At 37.2% G+C, this 22,535-nt stretch overlaps 1 protein-coding gene across 2 annotated transcripts in view; it reads left to right on the top strand.

Moving 5' to 3' along the window:
• Window positions 1-22,535, top strand: part of SRFBP1 (serum response factor binding protein 1) — a 59,490-nt gene that overhangs the window by 27,235 nt on the left and 9,720 nt on the right. For both annotated transcript variants that reach the window (XM_042873768.1, XM_042873775.1), the window contains one exon: window positions 11,531-11,602. In XM_042873768.1, coding sequence (XP_042729702.1) covers window positions 11,531-11,602 — 72 coding nt within the window. The remainder of the gene's footprint in view (window positions 1-11,530; window positions 11,603-22,535) is intronic.

Consider the following 22,535-nt stretch of genomic DNA (forward strand, 5'->3'; position numbering starts at 1 on the left):
ATCCTTAGTTGTAATCTGCCAGTTTGTGCCGACACTCTTCATTCTGTAGTATGACAAAAAGAATGACCATGTGGAACGTGGCTTGTCTTTCACATCACTGTCAGCACTGCTGAAATGCACCACCCACCACCTCACTGAGTCAGCACCCACTGTTTGGTCTCCATAAACATTCAGCAAGTGTTTACGAATATCAGTTGGTGCAGTTTTTCCACAAGGAGGAGTTCGTTTCCACACCTTTGCTTCATCTGTTCTTCCGTGCCAGATGCCATTTTGTCCCGTTGCTCCTCTGCTGCCATCTGTCACATGGCAACAACATGTAATTAATATTGGTGGGAAGGTTCAACCTTTGCTGCCATACCACCAACATCCACCTCTTACGCTGGGGGCCAGTGTCATAAAAAAGGAGGTATCAGTTCTGTCCCATTTTTAATCTTTATAGTGCTTCATGTTTTCACTTGTTCATTGCTTCCAATCATGTTGATGCCAAAATCTCATGTTTAATAGAACTGCTAGTCTACTAATATCTGTTCTTTCCCCCTTCTTAGATATTTTAACTAAGCAAACTTAACAACCTTTATATTGGAAAGCTGGTGGTTTTTTGTTGTTTTTCCTAGATTGCAAGTGTAAAATAGTATGTTGAGTTTTTAAAAAGAAAATTGAGAGAAGAATGTGGGGAAGAAGCTTATACTATACAATTTCAAGCTGGGATGTAAAAGCAACTGACAGCCATTCCTACTTTTGTATTTTACTATGATAACAGAATTAATGATTTTTTAACATCAAATACTGCTTTAGGTTTAGCTTCTTAAATATGTAGACAGTAAATATAACACAAGCTTCATTTTAAGGCTCCATCATTGACAAAATACTGAAATAGAAACGGTTATCATGTGCACCTTTTCTTGTTCACATTAGATTCTTAGTTACAAAGTGAAAACAGATTACAAAGGCAGCATTTTGTTGGATTTGAGACAACTTGAGGAAAATATTAAAGGAGGTTCTAAATAAAGGCTGTCAACTATCTTAAAAACATGGCTTGCAGATGAGGCTTTTTCCTATTGAGTCTTGCATAAGAATTTTACTACTTTGTTGTTGAGATTTTTTTTTTTTTTTGTAAGGATGCAAAATAAGCTATTTTCACTTTTTTAGCAATATGGCTCACAGATGAGACTCCATCTCCTTTCTGAGTCCTACATAAGTATTTTTATTGCTTGCTTTAATAAAGATGAAACCTTTGCAGTAGTACCGAAAACAAATTAATGAAACCCATATGCCTTAATTTATTTGAAAATTGAGCAGTGACAGCAAACCAAAACACTTCTTGTTACTATTATTCAAAATAACCGGAGAAGTGTCAGCATGTTCTTGTGCTCATTTTGAAAACATGTATCTATATTCCAAATATACACTTCTTTTGTTGTTAAGTTTTTCCATAATTCATGTAAATTTGAGGTAGAAAAGAGTATGTCTGTAAGCACTATGTAAGTTTACTTTCTAGTTTGGCCATCTCATGCTGTGGTGTAAGTACTTCTATAGCAGTTCCAGTCAATCTCTTGCTGTATACCACCCTGTCTTTGTAGTTTCATGTTTTTCTAGAGCAGCTAAGAAGAGTATCTCCAGTAGACAGTAAGTCTGTTTAGTCACTGTGGTGGATCTGTGCTAAACTCAGTCCTGCACTAGTCTCAGCCCCCTTAATCAGCTGTCCTTTCTGGGACTCTGTCTTCTGAAGAAATTTTCACACAGAAATTACATCTCTTATTTTTCACAGCTGTAAAAGAAATTCTTTTTAAATAATGTGGTAAAGGTTTTATTCTTATTCCCTCTAGAGGGAAATTTCTTATTTCTGTTGAGGGAAGCAGGAGGCCTACCGTAAATCTCTTTATGGTCACACAGAAACTAATTAATTCTGAATGGTGACTGCAGCTGCTACGATTTTTTTTATTCTAATTGATTGCTTTTGTGTGTAATTTCCCTCATGGTTGTCTCCTGCTTGCGAGGAATATGTATAAAGTCTGTTCTGGGAATGTAATACTAATGTAAACATGACTTCAGTGCTGGACAGTCTCATTGGCACTTCTGTTAAGGGAAAGATTCAGCAAGCGTGTGGGTGAACAGGGTAAGGCAGAATAATTGTATGCTTAGGAAATGAAAGTAATGTTCTGCAAATGAATGGGAGTTCTAAGATATCAATAGATGCAGTAAATATTGCCCACTGAATCAGTATCTAGTCTTAACTTTCTAAATAGTCTTTGGCCATCTTTCACTAAAGCCTCTGTTTAAAAAGAAAAAAAAACATATATCTTGTTTTCCTAATCAAGAGTTGGACATAGTAAGTGGAAGACAGACGTGTATAACTAGCTATCACAGTGTTGGAAAGACAGCAGTGCTGTTCTGTGGGGATCTATGAGAATGAATGTTGCAGAGCTTAATGATCTAGAATCCCAAGATAGTGAAAATATGAGCACCAAAGCACTGTAGAACAGAATCAGAAATGGAACAACCAGGCAATGAAATGACTAAAGAAATTCTATAATAATGCATGCAAAATAATACGTATGGTAGTGAACTAATGCTTTGTTTTCACTGGATCTGAATTGGCTGTTATCAGTAAGAAGGTGGATTTTGGAGTTACCATAGCTGTGTGAAATTGCTGTATTGTTATCCCATGTCTTCAGGCAGAAGACGGTGTGTTCCTGTTTGAATCCATTATTTACCCATACACTGTATAAGTCTTCATACTGTAATTTGAGGGGGGAAAAAAAAAAGCTAAACTAAAAAAGTGGCAAGGATTATAAGAAAGATTGTAGAGGTGTGACTTGGCATCCTTGATTTCTGGGTTTATCCTAGCTTCTTCTGTTACGCTGTTTTTCTTTTTTTTTCTTTTTTTCTCATCTCAGGCACATGAAATAGGAGGTTTACCTTTACAGGTTTTAGGATCTCTAGAAAAGGTCAAAGGTAATTTATTTTCTTTACTATACACTTTAAGAAGATTGAAGGAGTATTTCTGAGAGGAAGGGATTGGAAAAAGGAAGTTTTTTCTTGCTCTACTGTATCTGTTCTCAGTTTTTTCATGCTCTCTGGAAGTGGATGAGAAAGGGCTATGTATATGGTTCTCTGTATTTGTGCTCTTCCATCTCTGTTCACACCTCTTTGGTTTCTTCTACCTTCATTAATAATTTCCATTTCTGTGAAAGCAGATTCTAGCAGGTAGAGCTTATCGCCTGAATGGCATCCATCTGTCTGTCACTGTCTTCGGCGGGAACTTTGCAGTGTATCCTTTTCATGGCTGCTTTGTGCTCTTACAGGCAGGCATAGAAAAGAGGTGTAGCTAGCTGTACGTAGCGTCCCCTTCTGGCAGGCGCTGCTGTTTTTCTTCAGTTTTAAGAAAAACAGTTCATCTGGCAACAAATGCTGTTGGCAACAATTGTGAATACCAGGGATAGTAATTCAAAACTGAAGATAGTTCCAGCCAACACGAGGCTGCTTGGAAGTATGTTAACCCTGAAATTGCATGTGGTTGCTATTTTAATAATAGAAAAGCAGTGTGGAACAAGTTGACAATACAGAGTGAAGCTACAGGTTGTACCACTCCAAGTGAACACTGACATTCAGAATCAAAAGATGTTGAAGGAGAAAGTATTTAAATAACAATCAGTTTGGCATCATCATGTTTGCTTGTTTTTTCCTTTTTGTATAGCTTTTTTAATCCTTCTCATCATAGTTTTTTTTTGTAATACCTGCCTCTTTTGAAATTGTCACAAGATTACAGACTTTCTGATTTTTTTTTTTTTTGTGCTATGGTGAACAAAGTGACTGTTGCTCCTTGAATGTGGCTACTGAATCAAATGGGAACCTCCAAAATTAAACACTTCATTTAATCTAATTTACTAAGTAAAAAAAGTTCACAGTGTTCATCTCTGTAGACTGATGTAATTGCTGGCATTTGACTTGCATGCCTCTTGAAATATTAAATTAGTTTATAAACGTGGCAGAAAAGAGCAGCTTATATTTGCCAAATAAATTTGGGTATTTTACAACAGCTTAAACAAGCTAGCTATGTTAACTCTTGTTTTGGGGAATTGATTTTAAGGTTTCTTTTGTTATTAAACTGTATAGCTAAGTATTGCTCCCTCAAGTTCACAGTTTGCTTTTAAGAGAGATAGTATAAAACAGCAGAATTTAGCATAGCAGAATATTTACAAAGAGGAAATTATTAATTTATACAAAATTCTATTTACAATAAAAATGAGTTCGGTTTGATGAAAATTTTAATAGCATTGTTTTTCTAGATTGCACTAAAAACAGAAAACATGAGAGAATTTTAGAGTGAAACCTAGATAAAAACACACAGGTTGACATTGAATTTCACTTGGATCTAAACTGAGACAGCAATACTGTAGACATTTAGTAATGTTCAAACTTGGTGCCAGCAAAAACCTGACACTAGTATAGATTACAAAAAGAACAATTGCTAGGCTAGTTCCACTTGAAATACATTCTTACATTCCCAGTGATTAACTGTAGTTTTGGAGTGCATTTTTTAACAGGTTAGTGAGAATTAATTCTCATCAAAATTGAATGCCATGTATTAACCTATAATGAGACTGCAGTAGCTGTTGCTCTTTTGTTCTATTTCACTCTGATCACTTCCTCTGATTATTTCTTTCACTTGTTACTTTAAAAGGCAAAATAACTTACAGTATTTTTTTCTTAATCTGTAGTCTAGTATTCCTGCCTAAGTTGTTTTCAGTACAACAAAGCTGAAAATTAATGATTTTAAACAAGACACTTTTTTAATTTTGAGATGCAGTATATTGAGATAAGAAACAAGTTAGAATAACATTAGATTCTAAAAAAATTTTAGAAATGTAAGGCAACTGATGAAGAATGCAAAGTCATATTGAAAGATGTGGTATTTCCTTGAGTATGTACTTACAAAAATTAGCAACTGTAAAACCCTTTCTTTTTATATCTTTTTTTCTTTCATTGAAATACAGGATGTAGATGTTTGAGAAGTGAAAAATACTGAAATTACTGTAGGATGTAATAACAATCTTCAATCATAATGGCACAGGAGAACATATTTAAATTATAATTCATTTAATTTGTCTGCAGTTAGAGATGAAATGCATTCATTTTTACTGGATGAAACCTCTGGTTTCAGTACGTGATGATATAGCATCAAGTCACCCATCAGATTGTGGGGGGAGGCTGTGCTGATTGTACTGGTGGAACAGAACTATGAGATTGTATGAGATCTCTTTTTGTTGTGGTTTTGCTTTCTGGTAGCTGTCTGCTCTTCAAGAGTTGAGTATTTACAATAAGATTTTATTTCTGTGGAAAACTGAATCTGTGTATCCACTTACTTACAGCCTGCATCAGTCCACGTTGCCTGTAAGTTGAGCAGAAGTTTAATTTGGTGGAATGTTTTATTGAAATGCTGCATCCTTCTTGAAGCATGCAAACTTCTGAAACGGCATTTATTCAAACAATTTTGGTACATATTCTTAATGCAATTCAGTAGTGAGGAGTCTGTGCAATATGCGGGCATTGCTACTTCACTGTAAATTCCTACTCTGTATCTCTCAGTGTAATGTGACCTGTAATTTTAATTTACAAAAAAGAACACATTATAATTGTGCTGGTTTATTTACCTTGTCTATATGAGCTTTGAGTGCACGCATACCTCAAACATTCAGTCTTGACTTTGTTGGTGTATTATGTTATGCTAAAATGGTTGGGAATTCATTCTCTTGAAGACAGTCACCCTGTAATCTTTTGTTATTGTCCTTTATAGTTTCTCCTAATAACCAGTAGGGTAATGTGTATTTTTATAAGCCCTGAAAGCTTGCATCACATCTCATCTCCATCTGTAATTTTAAAAGCAAGGTTTGATGCCAGGGAGATAGCAAACACAGAATGGCAGGGGCAAGTGAGTAGACTCCCTCATTTGCTCTCAGTGCAGGGTGCAGGCTGTAGAGTAAACATGCACAAACATTAGAAGTCCTGAATGTTGTCTTGTCAGGGAAGTAAGTGGGCAGGCAGAGAGATCTTGAAACATAGCATGAGTAGAGCATATCGTGTCTTTTTTTTCTTTACCGAATCATTTTATAAATTTGTAGTTGGCATAGTTTTGTCTACAGGTAAATGTTTTTAATTGCATTTTACTTAAACCAAGCATTAACTGAGCATAGCCTGGAAGACATAACAAGGCCTTTCTAGGGGAAACATGGAGGAAGTTATTCTGTAAACTGCGTAAGTGCTGGAGTTTCCCTGCCCCAAAGTGTGGTAGTGTGAGTCACACCTTCAGGGCTGCAGACTGTGAAACTGACACATTGGACATGTTTTTTGTACTTTTTTTTTTCCCCGAAAGACTGCTTTAAAATATAGATGTATTTTACCTCACAGAGATATTTAGACATTTTTGAAGGGCAGTTACTCTGAACAAGTGACTTACAAGTCAGTATACCTTCTTAACTTTCTGAATATCATTCAGATTTGGGCCCGTGATGGGTGTGACAGTGACAGTACTATTCTGGACTCCATGTGTATCCACCTACCTCCAATCAGACTGTTAGAAGCCCTTATAGGATTCTCACTTGCGGATTGAAAACCTCATAGCTCCTCAACAGTTCTTGGTACTTCCAGCATAATATTTTTTCTTCCACATGTATGAAGAAGTGAGGAAAGTGTCTTTTAGCAGTCTGCTGCAATAGAGGATGATGGCAGGTCCTTTTAGAATGGAAAGAGCAAAATTCTAGGTTGAATTCCTGATGGAAAAATTCCATTTATTATTTGCCATCATTTCAAACTGTGCTGTATTTTTAATAGAAACACCTGGATATTAGGACTGGATATTTTTCACAGCTGCTAGTAATAGAATTTTTAGTACTAGGATATTGCTACTATATTGATTCACCTAGTGGAAATCAACCTATTTTTTTGTCAGTTTTGGACAGGAAAATTTTAATGATTGTCTAGTCTGTTTCTCAGCATCAGGTAAAGCAAGTGGTGTGGTTACATCATTCAAGCATTCTAGTGTCCTTCAGCCGGAGAAGGCAAGTGGGTGTTCTGAGTTATATGTTGCAGTGAACAAAGCAGAAAACTCAGTAAAACTAAGAGTGGGTTTTCAACTGTCAAAAGCTTCACTCCAGAAGTTGTAGTCATGAACATGCAGCAGATAACATGCTCTGAGTTTACCTAACATCAAGTTACAGCTACTGATTTGTTGCAAATTTCCGTAGACTTCTCTGGAAGGATTTTATGTAATTTAAATGTGATGGGTAAAGATGTGTGTAACCTGGATTGCCAGGATTCCACTGAGGAAAAAACTAAAGCCAAGTGAAAGCTTGAATTTCCAGGAGTCAGGAAGGCTACGGGTTCTTTGTCCAGAATGAGAGTCCCCTTCTTTAATATGACATTACCAAGAGAGAAACTGGCCCATTTTACCCCTTAAATCTGTAGTGGAAAATGAGAGCAAATATAAAAAATATATGTACACATATATACATAGTCAACACGTGGACAAATTTTCATCCCTCAGTAGAAACGTTTAACAACTTTGTAGTTGTTTTGTAACTACTGTCAGAAAGGTGCTTTTGTTCTTGTCTGCTGGAAAATTATTCAGAGATATTGTAGATATTTCAGTGTGTATATATGCTTGGATCATTGTTACTGCCCAGGTATTTTTTTTCTAAAGTCTCAAGGATAAAGCTAGTGTTACTTTTTCTTCACAGTCAATCTACTATAACCAATGATAGTATTGCAGTTCTTTACAGTAGGCCTTCACAGTTCAAGCAAACTCATACTCTGATCATGGATTTGGTGTATTTTTAAAATCATATAATCTTTTTAGGGAGCCACAGTGGATTCCTTTCACTCTTCGGAAGATATTCCGTTGAGCATTATCTGTTTTTGAAGCAAAAACATGCTTCACAACAGTAGTATTTTACAGTGAGTCAAAGAATATTTATGCTCTGAATAATAAGTAAAATACTGAACTTCTAGAGGCTTTGAAAAGAGAAAAAATTGCTTAGGACTGGAAGCCATATAGTCATTAAATTACACACACACACAAGAAAAGGATCTTCAGATCTGTCCTGAAATGAATGTATTTTCTACATTGCTAAAGAACCTAGAAAAATTACAGAAAATAACAAAATGAGGCTGAAGGCTAAAGAAATACATATGAAACTTGTCCATGAGAAGGTAGCCTCAAACACTCATTCAAGGGTAAGAAAGATTATAATGTCTCAGAAGATCTAAGTTCAGTGTTGAATAACAAACTATAGTTGAAATTTCACCAGAAATATTTTATTTTAGGTATGGCTGCTGTGTTAGCAATTTGTGTATGTCCTGACTCAGTTAGTTATTATTTTTAGAGAAATTCTTTAAGTGTAAGAAGAACAAAATCATCATGTAGAGAAGGTAGATACTGCATCATTTCATAAGGAAAGGCTTAACACTTGCATTAGGTAAGAAAATTTGAAAAAATTCTGAGGAAAATGATAGAACTGATAAAGGAAAAAGGAAAATACTGGCCAAAACAAAGTTGTCTGTGGATGATAGGTAAAATTTTTAATAGTGTGGGACTGGTACTCCTAAATTGTTTCCACAGGCCACCACTGGCAAACTGTTCTTCTGAGTCATCTGAAATTGCCTTAGTCAGCATAGCTGAGAGTGCATTTGATGTGAATAATGTTGCATTTCTCAGTTGTGTCAAAACCTCATATGACAAGGTTGGAGTTTTTTCTGTCCTCCCTGGCTATTCTGTAAACCACATTTCCATTTGCTTTAGGATAAAGCATGTATGTTTTCACTATCACTTTATAAGTAAGAGATAAAGAGTAATCTGAGCCACCATTATCAGTGTTGGTATGACATTGTATTTTCAGATGCCATTTGTGTTTGACATACTTCTGTACAATATGGTCTTGTTTTCATGTATAAGACAGTTCCAGTTTAAATAACCACATCATTGAAAACAAAAACAAAACAAAAACAACCCAAAACCAGAAGAATAGCCTTTGTTACATTTCCATAGGCAACAGGGTGAAATTGCTGCCTGCAGTGCTTGACATGCAGCAGCAGGGCTGCCCCACAGCAGTGCTCAGCTGTCTGGCTGCATGCTGTGTTGTCCCATTTCACAGTCCAGCCTTTCCTTGCCTCTGGCTATCCCTTATTCCGTCCCAGTCTAGTGTTTGCCCACCCATAATTTGTTATTCCCATTGTTGCCAGTTTTGTTGTACCACACCCAAATTTGGTTATTTTGATGTGACTTTGTAGATAGATGTGACTGTATGTGCTGTTACTGGTAGGTCTACGTATGTACCATTGAAATTGTAAGATTTCCTCCCCATGAGACTTCTAGAACTCCTCTAGCTTTCTCTGAAGCTTGTCTGTACTTCACACAGCCCTCAGAGATCTGTAACTGTATTGCCAACTACTTGCATTATCTGTCACATCCGGCAGTTTTCTTATTTCCAGTGGTTTTCCACATCCTCTTCATTCAGCTTACTCTCAGCTCAAGGCCTCGTCATCTTCTGCAGCCGTAACGAGGCCCAGCTGACTGACAGACCCCTGTTGTTGCTGCCCCTGTGGAGCCTGTTATCTTGGCTAGAGCACCAGAGAGGTGAGAGTACCACTGTGCTTCATGTTGTGTGCACCAGCCCGCAGATCTCTCCCCTGCACATGTCCTTGTCTCTTAAGGGGCTTCATGATAGATGGTGAGATGGAACACGGTCTCGAATCAGCCCATTGTCTCTTGCCTACCCATCATCCTCTTGAGGGATGATGAAAAAACAGCCACTGAAAGGTCCACCTCCACTGCCTGCTGAGTGCCTTTCCTCCTTTAGAAAAGAGATGAATCCCTGCATTTACAATAGAATCTGCTATCTGGCTGTGGCCAGCACCAATTACACAAGTGCTATAGCTGGCAGACACTGTTGTGGAAGTGGATAGTGGGTCTCAATGCGCAACACGAAGCACAGAAGTAACAGCTACTGCTGGGACAACCATGAGTAAATACAGGGTCAGCAAATGGAGTCAGACCAGGATGTAGGAGCCCAAGCCTGTGCCAGGGGTGCAGGGAGCTGCTGAAGGTTTCTGCTTCAGCCTCTAGAGCAAGGGACAGCTTCTGTTCCAGCAGCCAGCTGCAGTGAGAGTGGGGTTAGCACATGTCCTGTGCACAGCTGCTGGTGGGTCTGGGGTGAAGGACTGCAGGTATGGCTGAAGCTTATCTTGCTTCCCTTTAAAAGAGAACGCTGCATTTAAATCCTTAAGAAACAAAAAATAGGCACATTTTTCCTGTGTGGGGGGAGGAGGTAGAATGAAGATCATATAAATTATTATATAGATTCTTTTTAATATAAAGAAACACCTAGATTTAATGAACAGTATTGGGTTCCAGCTCTTCATTCATAACTTCTCGCCAACTCTGACTATTAGCATGTCACTTAACCACCGTGTCCTAGTTTCACCATCTGTAAAACGCTTTTGAAAGTCATGGAAAACTGAATCATAGGTCTTTTCCATCTCTAGATTCTATTAGGTCATCCAGTCTGTCTATCTGCCAGTGTAAGTTTCCTACATTCACCAGTGTTTTTCCAGTCTGGGTTCTGTGTGCCAAGTGGTTGGGCTTCCACCAGTACCTATGGGAGATGAATTTGCAGACCTTTAGATCTCAGCATGAGGAAGCTCTTCTGACACTAACAAATATTGACACAAATATCTCAATTGGCACAGGTGTTGCAGTTTACTGTATTTGACTTAGGGCATATGCTTTTGTGGAGTTTCAGAAATTCAGAATAATTTTCTTTAAGTTGAAACCTGCAGTATAGTGATATGAACAATATCTACACAATAACTATCAGAATAACTAGCTGTCTTTGTACAAAGTTTTCAAACTATGAATACATGGAAGTTATTTGGGCTCCGTATTATCAGAAGTTAAACTGCTTTTAAAGTCACCATCTGGCAAACAACTGGTGTTTTGCATGATTTTTTAGATGCAGTGACCTAGGAAGAAAAGGCCAATACTTAGTGTATTTTACTGATCAAGTTAACAGATTGTTTGTTTTGTAATGCAAGTTGTATATAATATGTGTGTTAATGAAAAATCTGTCAGAGGTGTGGGTTTCATGAAATGTCCAACTTCTAACCAACTCTACTTGCACAGGATTTTCATTCCTAATGGCATGCTAATTCTATTCTAATGGAAATTCTTAAGGCTGGAAATGGAAATTGCATCTTCATTATATCCACAAGAGGGAGAAGGGAGAGCTCTTTGTTGTTTTCTTGGGTGGTTGTTTTAATTTCAAATTCAATTTCATGGCTTAACCCTATATATTTGTGTATGTCAATAAAATATATTATTTGCATAAACAACATCAAAAATTTCTGTACATAACAGATGATCTTCTTCCTTTACGAAATCAGAGGATACCGTGAAATAATAGTACTTGTAAGGAAGATAAGCCTTAGAATAGTAAAGTCTGATCATAAAAGGCATAAATATGTCTTTCATCCACAGGAAATAAAGCCGGACCAAGTTACCAGACTTGCACTTAGGAAAGAAGTTAATTTTGAAAGTATCTGCAGAAAGGTAAGGTTTGCTGATTTTGTTGCTCCTTATCTGTGAGTGTGAGAAAATGTCTGAGCCCCTAATGATGATGTATTTAAGTTATGCGTGTGTATGAGTGGGATTATCTGCATTTGCATAGTGTGTGATGTACGTTATATTGGATCTTAACTATAAATCTTTCTTTTGTTTCTGAAGTCATCACTCCAATAGGGCACGTCTGCAAAAAACTGTATAGTTATTTTAGCACGAGTGGCTTTTCATTAAGGCTGGTGGGCTAACATCAAGCAACAGGAATTGCATACCAGGAAGCACAGTTTTTATAAATAGGCTTGTCATGTTTTCTAGTACATTTACATGAGTTAATTAATGTAAATAATTACACTTTCAACAACAGATGAAAATAAGCTTTATGTACTTGAGAGGAAGAGAGAAGTTTATCCATGTGAAAAGGACATTAGCCTGAAATAAAGGTGGAACTTTAATGCAGCCATTTCAACACAGTGTTTCTCCACTGTCCACTGACTAAATATTAACTAACTAGTAATAACTGGAGGGGATAAAATGAAGACACTGTAAAGAGCAGAAAAAGGTAGCCTTGTAAGTGATTTGTTGCAGAAACAATCTTGCAAAGTGACTTCGAATCAAAAATATCAGTAAAACAAACAGTAGGTTTTCCTCCAAATCCTCCTAAATTCTTTTGGATGGGCAGCTGAGGGCTGTGGAGCATCTGAGATCTGAAAAACACATCATGCACAGTCAAAGTTTTAATGCAGTATTTGATCATTTCCTCCTACAGTGATGTAATTACACTCTATCAAAGCATGGCCATATGTGGTGCAGCTCAGTTATCAGCATAGAATGCAACAGGATATCATTGAAGCAAAATGAAATTAGTATACTAGAGAGTATACTAGAGTATACTAGAGAGGTCACAAGTTGGATCTTATTGATGTATGGTAACTGTTCCAAAAGTAATACATCTTATTTTATTCTGTTGGCCCGTGACATCAGGAGCAGATATGGTGGACACAATTCTGCCCCTCTGCTGCTGTCTATCATATGTTCAGTGCATCAGCTTTGTTCTGACTGCTTTCTCAAGAATAGAAGTCCCAGAATGAAATACTTGATTCAGTTGTTTTGAAGGAGTTTATGAGTTTATATATTTGGAATTGCCTAAGAGGACAGTTTTTCAGTTGTCAAGAATACGAAAGGGAGTATTGGTAATCTTACCAGTTCATTTTATCTATCCATTTCTTTTCCTAGAAGTTCTTCAGATATAAGTGGATTATGGTAAAGGATAGGAGGTGGCTATGAAATTTTCCTAGCCCAGGATATTTCTCTTAGGTAATAGAATTCTTGTTTTCATAGTCATGGCTAACTGTATATTTTCCAAATTTAATTAAAATTGACTTTTATTTTGCCACAATCCTTGAAAACATATAATGCAGGTGTCTTGATGGACTTGTTTTGTTTTTTAAAATTCTTATTTGTGTCACTTTCTGCTGCTAGTAGGGTTTTACAGCAGTATGAAAGACTTAATCTCACCTATTATAATGAATGAGTCTCATTTTAAAATAAACAAGTGTTTGGGTGAGTTCTGATGCTGTTTTAAACCAACAGTTTAACCTCACCGTTGTAGTTCTCCTAACAAGTGGTAGCTGAGCCACTGGCTGACCATAGCATTCCCACTGCTGAAGGGAGTATTTTTTGCGTGCTTTAATAAAAGTTAATATGTCAGTGTATTATTTCATTTTTTCCCACAGTTAGTTATTAGTAATAACATTTGGGAAAAAAAATCTATCTCTAGCAGTATTCTTTAGATCCTGTGAAATGTCGACCATACTGTTTACCTTTTCATTAACTTCAGTTTTGAAATATTTGAAGCAAAACATCCTGTGGCTGTTTTCATTTTCCAAATAGGTTTGTTTTCACTGATAAAAGGCAATCTGCTTTTAATTCACTGTGGAATGCTGAATATTAGTTTTGCATAGTGGATGTGTAGTCAAGATATTTGTTTAATTCCTTCTGCCCACTGAGAGTTTATGTTCTATTACTATTTTTCCGCATATTTTTTTCAGAATAAGATAGACATACTTTTCTATTTAAAAAGATGTTTTCTGGGTTTCATTTATAAAATCTATAGAAAACATCACAGGGCTAACACATTAATATAAGAGAAGAAGCAGTGGGTGAGCTGTCCTTCGTGCACCTCTGCTGAAACTCTTTACATCCATTTTGAGTATTGTTGCAGCTGGCTCAATTGCTATTAACAGATGGTAAACTCTGCTGTAAAGACGGTATTAAATGTTGCCATGTGACTGCAGCTGGACTTCATTGTTGGTGCTTAGTCACAGCTGTTGAAAATGGAACCTTTATTCTCTAGATTCTCACTGAGCTTTTCTACAGGTTCTGAACACAGTTCTGTGCTGTCTGCAACAAACACATTTGCCAGTTGTTAGTATTGACGAACACGTGGCAGACCTGCTGTCTAATTTTTTAAACAGATTTCCATCTGTGTAGCATTTTAATGTGGTTACTGTAGCATGTGTCCCTGAGCTGTTCTGGGAGCCTTGGTTCATCATTATTGTGCTCCAGAAGCTAATGCTGAAAAAGTTGTTCATTGCAAGATTGAGAGCAGACAAAGGCCAAGCACCTTTGTTTCATCAAAGCCATTCTATCAGACTGCCTCTCTGCTGCCATTTGTCACACAGCAACAACATGGAATGGAATACTGGGGAGGAGGATCGACCTATACTGCTGTACCACCAACATTTGCTTCTGTTGTAGTGGACCAAAATCTTAAAACAGCAGGCATTTCTTTCAGAGCAGCCCTCATAGAATGGACATCTTATGCATGGCCATAGGCAGATATGCCAGAATTCAACTGAGCAGCATGGTATGATTTTGGTCTGTCCTAGACTGAAAGTCTAGGTTGCCTGATGAGAATGGCTGTACTTACGATGATTATGCAGGAATGTCTTGGTGTACATATTTTAATGGTTATTCCAAGGTTATAATGCTACAGTTAAAGTTTGGGATGTTATTTTGAAGCTGAGTGAATTTTACATCTGTTGCCTGTATGAGTTTGTGTCCCACCCCTCAACATGTTTCTCATCTGGAACCAAAAAAGAGTAAGGGTAGGGTAGTCACAGTGCTCGTAAAATTACCATGACAATGCAGTCTGTTGGAAGCGTTTTATGAAAGGCTGTGATATTAGAGGTATTAATCAATGTACAGCATTACAATTGCTAAATGGCTATTTGGAGCACGAGGTTCCTCAGATTGTATCAGTAAATGGTAGTCTTGGATTACGAGACATGAGTAGGACATGGTTACACAACAATAATAATTATTCTAAAAAATACTCTTACCTTTAAAAACATAAATTTCCTTAGCAGGAAATTTTAAAGATAATTCAAGTACTTTTTAGCTTTGTGACATAGAAAGAAGGGAAGATGGCGTTTCTAAATCAAGCAGAATTTCAACCAAATAGCTGCATCCAAGGAGGGACAGTCACATCTGTATTTTCTATCTCTGAAAAATAGAAAGGTTTCTATTTGAGTTGATGTTAATGAATGTACTTCTTTGATCTTGGCTTTAATTTATTAAAAAAAAAAAAAAAAAAAAAAAAAACGTACTTTTTAATGAAAAATATATTTTAAAATGTCACTATTCTCTTGAATTTAATCTGAGGCAATGCATTAAATCATGAAAGGGGCCTGATGCATAGTCCTGTGCAGTTTAATTGAAGACTTTCTGTTAACTTCAAAGGCTTTGGATCGAGCACAAAATAGTTGCTGTCTTTCATTTGGGCTCTGGGGGATTTTTCCACAGTCCCCTCCCTTCTCTCTTTTCCACCCTTCGCCTTTATCCCCCTTCCTTTCTTCCCCCTACCCCCCTAAATGTTCTACTAGCCACAAAACAGTCTGATTAGGATAGATTCATTTATTGATACAAAACTTCTGTTGCTGGTGCTAGTGCCTTTAACAGCATAACTGGATAATTACTTATGTGGATTTTTAACATTCTTTGCTTATGAAAATATTTTGCTTGCAATCCATAAACCATAGAGAAAGGACTACTGTATGAATCAGTCTTTTGTGTAATACTGATGTGATGGTTCATTGGCTTTCTGTAATATACTTATCATTAATTTTGCACTTAGCTGTTTTGTGGTTTGATTTTGGCAATCTTGCAGGAAAACAGCTGGTGTTGTTGAGGGAACCATGAATATGTTCCCTTTAAAAAAAAAACAAAAAAAAAAAAAAACAACTGAATTCTGGTTGTTAGCACTCTTGTAATTAGAAATTGTGTGTAGACAATCAATGTGTAATTATAATAGGAATAAATTAATGATTATTTAATCTGTTTCGGAAGACTTAATGATCATCTGATAATACCTCTCCTTTTCTTCATTGCTTTTAAGTAACAATATGATCAACTTCAAAACAGTTTTAGGAACCCAGAATAGTTGTTAACCATTTTTTCTTTGGGATGAACACGCATTACCTCGTGTATATGAAGATGGTTCCATTCCTCAGCACTGTTTATGCTGAGGAGTATAAACAATACTTCTCCACCTTAGGCATTATGTCGCAGGTCCTTTCTTATTTTGGTATGGAAAGACAGTGATTTGCATAGCTGTTACCAATTTCTTTATGCAACAGTTACATTTGTCAACATCATTTGTTTTTTGGCAATGTGTTCCATTGATTTTAACACTGCTCAATGGGACTGGATTGATGCTGGGAATCAGTGTTGCAGTGCTGGATTCCTTCTGTCTCCAGCATTTTAATTCCATTTGAATGGAAGTTGCACTGAATGTATGAAACCACTGTTTCCTGAGAGTTTTCCATGTCAAACACCAGATATTAACTCTAACAGGAATGTCTGTGGTCTTTCTAACAATACTGATGTAGAATTTTGCATTCAGTGATGAATATCACATTCGGTTGTAAATACTTTCTCTGTGTGAGTGATTATTGGTTGTTGATGTTTTGTTCTTTGTTTTTCTCCTGAGGCTTCTCATCTTCCAAATTCAATTTCTTGAACTATGAGCTGTTCAGCATAACTTATGTATGTATAGAGAGACGTGTATATGTATATATATATATCATTATACAGATAATTATTATTCATATAAATGTATTTATTGTATATAAATGTCCTTTCTGATGTAAATGAAATGCTTAGCATTGTGTAATCTTCTCTGTTTTGGAGTCTAGAACCCACTGATACGGCTGCAGTCAAAGTTTTGTCAGTACAAAACTGTCTGTTTTCTTAACAAATCTTTCTCCAGTCTTTCCCACTGACTTCTCCACTAATTTTCCTTCTGTCTGTTTGCCCAACCAGTGCCAATCTCTTCCCAGAAGCCCAGTGGGAGAACTTAGTCTGCTGTTTATGTCACACTCTGTCCATTTCCTTCCCTGGTTAGCCATTCTTTTGCCTGCTAGGTCCTTACCATACTTAATCTGTGTTAATTTCTGTCTTCTCCATTAGCCCCTTTTCATTCAAACTAGGCTGCTACCTGCTTGCCACACTAGAGTCACCATTTGAGAGTAAGGAGATAGACTGGACAAAGTTGGCACTATATTCAACACCAGCACATGCAGTGATCTGTTTAGTGACAGCCTGGATTTTGTCTTCTCTCAGAACAATATTTTTAATGTTCTGTATTGAAACGAAACAACAGCAGCTTTGGCAGTTTCTCATTGTGAGGCATTATACTCCTGACATGAAAAAGCTGCCTTCTGTCAAATTTTACTTTACGAAGCCAAGGATCTATTAAGATGTGATCTTTAGGAAAGACTCAGTCCCGAAAATGATTGCTTTTGATTGGAATTAGTTCGTTTCAACCATTTGGCATTTCAGAGCAGAATGTGGATAGGCATATTGCTATCAACAGAAATCAGAGAGCAGTCAGTTTGCGTTGTTCTAATCAGTGTTTGGCTTTTATCATCCAGGTAGCTTAGTCACAGTGAATGCACTTACAAGAGCATAAATGGACAGAAACATACGTGGGGAAGCACAGTGTTTTCCAGCTCAGATATTCCTGTTACAGTGATGATTCGATGCATACAGCTTTGTATACACATAGCTGTATTTTTTCATTGCCAGAATATGACACAGTATATGTAAAAGCACATGCACCTCTGAACTTTTGTTCTTATTTTAAATGAATATTTAAGTTATATGCATAATTTTTTATGGGGCATGAGTAATGGGAAGAATTGAGTAAAGTGTTCAAACAAATCTTGTTTTTATGTTTTCCTTGAAGAAAATGAAAGAAAGTATTATAACAACAGATTCTCAAAGCGTGGTAGGCTTGATACTGAATAAAAGAATGTCAAATCAGTGATGTCAGAATTTCCATAATGTAATTTTCAGAAATACTTTTTAGGCATGCATGGAATGCGCAAGTGGCAGGCAGAGATCCAGAACCTCAAAGCGTGCATGAGATAGTGGTATAGAAAGGAGAGATTTAGGTGTCAGAGGAACTGAGGAACCTTCAGACGTGAGAGAAGACAGGATGAGAAAGATGAGCTGACTTACTAATCAAAATTGAACCTGGTTGCTGGCACTGAAAGTCTTCGTAAAGGAATGAAGAAGAAGAAAAAAAAAAAAGCAGGAGGAAGACTGCATTCCTAGAAGAGCATCTGATTCACAGTCATGTTATCAGTAGGGAGTATTCACAATTTTTCAGAATCTCTCTTGAAGGCCGAAGAGGGAACAGCTCAATGCAATGAATAACAAAGGCAAATCAGGCTGCCTACAGTACCAGTTGGTTACTATCTTCAGTACTAAACTACAGAGAGAGAGTATGCATTATAAATGCTTCTATACCAGTCTCTGAAGCCTGAGAAAATAGTGGGTGATCATGGAATACCTGACATCCAACATCATCACAGATACAGTTGGTATTTTTTTAACCAGATTAACCAGTCTTCAAAATAATTAATGAAAGGTACCACCTTTAAAAGGGTAACAGACAGATTTGTGTGCGTGAGAATGTCACTGTGTTGTGAACAACTGTGTTTTCAGTATAACTGCATAAAAATGTGACAGGAACAGGGAAACTCTCACACGTTGCATGATTGATAGTCACCCCTGTAATAAAAGTTTGGTGCTGATAGTGTCCTGCAACTTGTAGTTAGAATTATGACAGCAGAAAGTGATGTCAGAATATAGAAGCTACAAGTCTACAGCTGGTAATCGTGAGAGATTTCAGTTACCCTTAACTAATTTGATTACTAAAGGCAGTCTCTGAATTGCATTCCTTATGGATTCATAGGGAAAGTAATCAATTCCTAAGTTAACCCACACAAAGGGGTACAGAAGACGATGGGCTTAACCAAATGAGGAAGCCCTACCTTGCCATTAATCTGCTAATTCTCTAGATACTGGGACCCAACTTCAGACAATGTTGATGGAGATGGCCTTAGGAGTGTACAGTTCTATTTGTATGACAGCTCTCATCTGAGTAGCAGAAATCCAAATCAGTGTTGCTATCAGTGAGGGAAATGTTCCTAATGATGGAAAAAATTCAGTGCCTTTCAGTCTTGTTTTAAGAAACACCATGGCACAGAAGGTAAGTGAGAGGATGTAAGGTACAGCACACATGAGCTGGAGTCTTTCATTATTCCTGGTGCTTATAGAATTCACTGTGTTAAAATGTGTTTAGTGTTGTGTAAATAATTGTAATTACCTATGTTAAAGACTAACATAGCTAATCATATTTACAAACAGAAATGCTCTTTCTGTGTACGTGCTTTGAAGAGTAACTCAGAATTGCATGGCAAAATTAGAATAAAATGACATTTCTGATATTTCTAAAAATGAAACAGCTGTTTTGCTTTACTGTTTTTACTTTTAGAAATGCAAAAATCTTTTTCTAATTGTATATCGTAGAGAAGTAAAATATAAAATCATCACTTCTTCACTCTTTCTTATGCAGATCATTTTTCAAGTGCTGCATCTCAGAACTAAGGAATTGATAGTTATAAAAATTTGAGAAATAGAGAAATTACAGAATTAGGAGTATTCTTGTAGCACAATGTGAGTCTGCAGCACTGGAAAATTCTGTGAAAAGTGCTGAAGGCACTATTTCTTGAAATTTTTGAACTTAAACAGTAGAAATGGAAAAAGAAAATTGTCTTGAGCTATTGGAATTCTCTTTAAAGAAACTACTCATTTATTAATAGTATGTAGTAAATAGCTACATTTAAATGTTTCAGTGAGGTAAAATGAAAACATAGGTTTGCAGTGTATTGCTCCTCAATGGCAAGATTATGAGTGTGTGTGGGAAATGTGATGTAACTAGTAGTTTACTGAAAGTATAATAGCATTGCCTTTAAGGGCTGTTGGCCTAGTCTTTCTTTGTTTTGGAACATAAATAATTGTATGCTGATTGAAAGGGCTGAGTGATTACACAGCCAGAAAGTACTTTTTTGTCAGAGTAGCAATAATGTAATGACCTTGAAGGCAGTGGAGCCTCCAAGCACGAAACTGATTTTTCTGCATGCTATACGGTGAAATGCCTTCTAGGAAAAAAGGAGCGTTCAGGATTTGCGTTTGTTCTGCATTCATCATCTGCTGATATTCTCAAATAGTATCAGGGCTTCCTGTGTATCCAATATGTGATTATGAGTAGAGTAAATTCTGAATGCATATACTCCCTCAGTAGACTTAATGACAGAAAATCTACGTTTTGATACTAAAGAATCAGTATGTTTATCTCAGATGTTTAATCATTTTTTGGTGAACTGAGTTTGTGCATCCACTTTTTTTTTTTTTTTTTTTTTCTCCAGAAAGTGGCTGAAAAACATTTAGATTGAAAGATAGCTGTTTTCAGTTGTGCACAAAAATTTTCATGTGAGACACCAAGAGACTCTATCTTGTTTTAAATAGCATATGGCCTACCAACTGATACGGCCTACTCCTGGTCAATATGTGAAGTTTTTATGAAGTCTTCATGTCTCCTGTACCTCCAAATCCCTAGCTCTCAGTAGTCCACATCCTCAGTGATGGCTATAGACATAAATACATATCTCCTTCAAGTCTTATCTGAGGACTCTGAACTGACAATTTTCAGTTAGGTAATTCTGAGTTCCCCAGTGGTAATGCTTCTATATGTGATAGTCTGAGCAAGATGAAGATTTTCAACAGGAATAATTCTTTTACATCATCATCAGAAGTTATCTGAAGTGCAAACAACAAATTTAGGGCTTGGTTTCAACTTTTAGTTTTGTGTGCTTTAAAATAGGAAGTTCTCAGCAGTGTCTGCTTTCTCCAGAGATTCTTTGTTATAAACTCTCCTAGGTAATGCTTACATATATGCTGCTTTTTCAGCCTGCAGCTGACAGGAGATACTTTGAGGTTTGAGCTTCTATCTTGCTATGGAATATTGTAAGGGTGTCTTAGGATTATATCTCTGTAAGTTCTGTGCAGATTTCAACTCCAGACTGACTTTGTAAGGATACCAGTGGATATCTGGACTCTGAAAGCTAAGTGTCATCCAGGGCTGAATACTGTGATCTTCTTGGCCCATTAAGTGGTTCCAATAATGTATAGCTCACACCTGTATCTTGCCAATGTGTTTGCTGCCACCTGCTCTGTGCATCTTTGGACTTGCTGTATATATACACATATATATATGTGCATATATATATGTGTGTGTGCGTCTGTATATATATGTCACTTGTTTAACATTCCATTTTCAGATGATTGGCCAACTTAATTCTTTGTTGAGGATTAGTTAACTGTCTGCTTTAAGCTTCTGGACTCTCATTCTAGAAGCTCAGCGACAAGTAAATGATTTCTCAGTTTTTCAGTATACTTCACTTTTCTGAAAATGTCATTTATGGCTTCAGATCTGCAAATGTATCTTGGGCTCCATCAACAGAGGGGTGGCCAGCAGGAACAGGGAGGTGATTGTCCCCTTCTACTCTGCTCTTCTGAGGCCCCATCTGCAGTACTGTATCCAGGTCTGGAGCCCGAGTACAAGAAGGACAGAGAGCTGTTGGAGAGGGCCCAAAGCAGGCCACAAAGATGATCAGAGACGCAGCACCTCCCCTACAAAGACAGGCTGAGGGAGCTGGGTTTGTTCAGCCTGGAGAAAAGAAGGCTGTGACCTGATTGCAGGGTGACCTGATTGCAGCCTTTCAGTACCTAAAGGAAGCCTACAAACAGGACAGGAGTCAACTCTTTGAAAGGGTAGATAACAGCAGGACAAGGGGAAATGGTTTTAAGTTGAGGGAGGAAAGATATAAGTTGGATGTCAGGGGGAAGTTCTTTATAGAGAGAGTGGTGAGGTGCTGGAACAGCTGCCCAGAGAGGCTGTGGATGCCCCTTTCCTGGAGATGTTCAAGGCCAGGTTGGATGGGGCCCTGGGCAGCCTGGTCTGGTATTAAATGGGGAGGTTGGTGGCTCTGCCTGTGGCAGGGGGTTGGAGATTCATGATCCTTGAGGTCCCTTCCAACCCTGGCCATTCTGTGATTCTGTATGAATTTTGTAGCAGTGACCTTTCCCTTTGTATTGTTCAACAGCTACTGCCTCTTATCCACAGCTCATTCCATTTCTGTTCCCCATGAAAAGTACATCTTTTGCTTCAAGTTATTTCATGTTTTACTTTCCGCTTTAATTCCTCATCGTTGTTGATTCTTTTTCTTCTCCTTTGGCATCTATTACTGCACCATGTGCCCAACAGTGAATTGCACTGCCATAAATGGAGGATGTGGGGAAAGGCATTGACACAGTACTAGCTTTGTGACCTCTTTCATTATCTTTAGAAATTGACTTCTTTTCCTTCAAAAACTTGTTTATTGTTTGTGTGGTAGGCCAGATTTATAGGATTATACACACATTCTTCTCAGCCTTGCATCAGAGCTAGCAGTATTTGAGTTATCCTACAGTCTTGCCGTTTCATCCTACATCTAGAGTCTACACCTGTTCAGCA

The sequence above is a fragment of the Lagopus leucura genome, unplaced genomic scaffold, assembly GCF_019238085.1.
Source record: "Lagopus leucura isolate 7727_CA_CO unplaced genomic scaffold, USGS_WTPT01 Super-Scaffold_54, whole genome shotgun sequence".
In the NCBI taxonomy this organism is placed as follows: domain Eukaryota; kingdom Metazoa; phylum Chordata; class Aves; order Galliformes; family Phasianidae; genus Lagopus; species Lagopus leucura.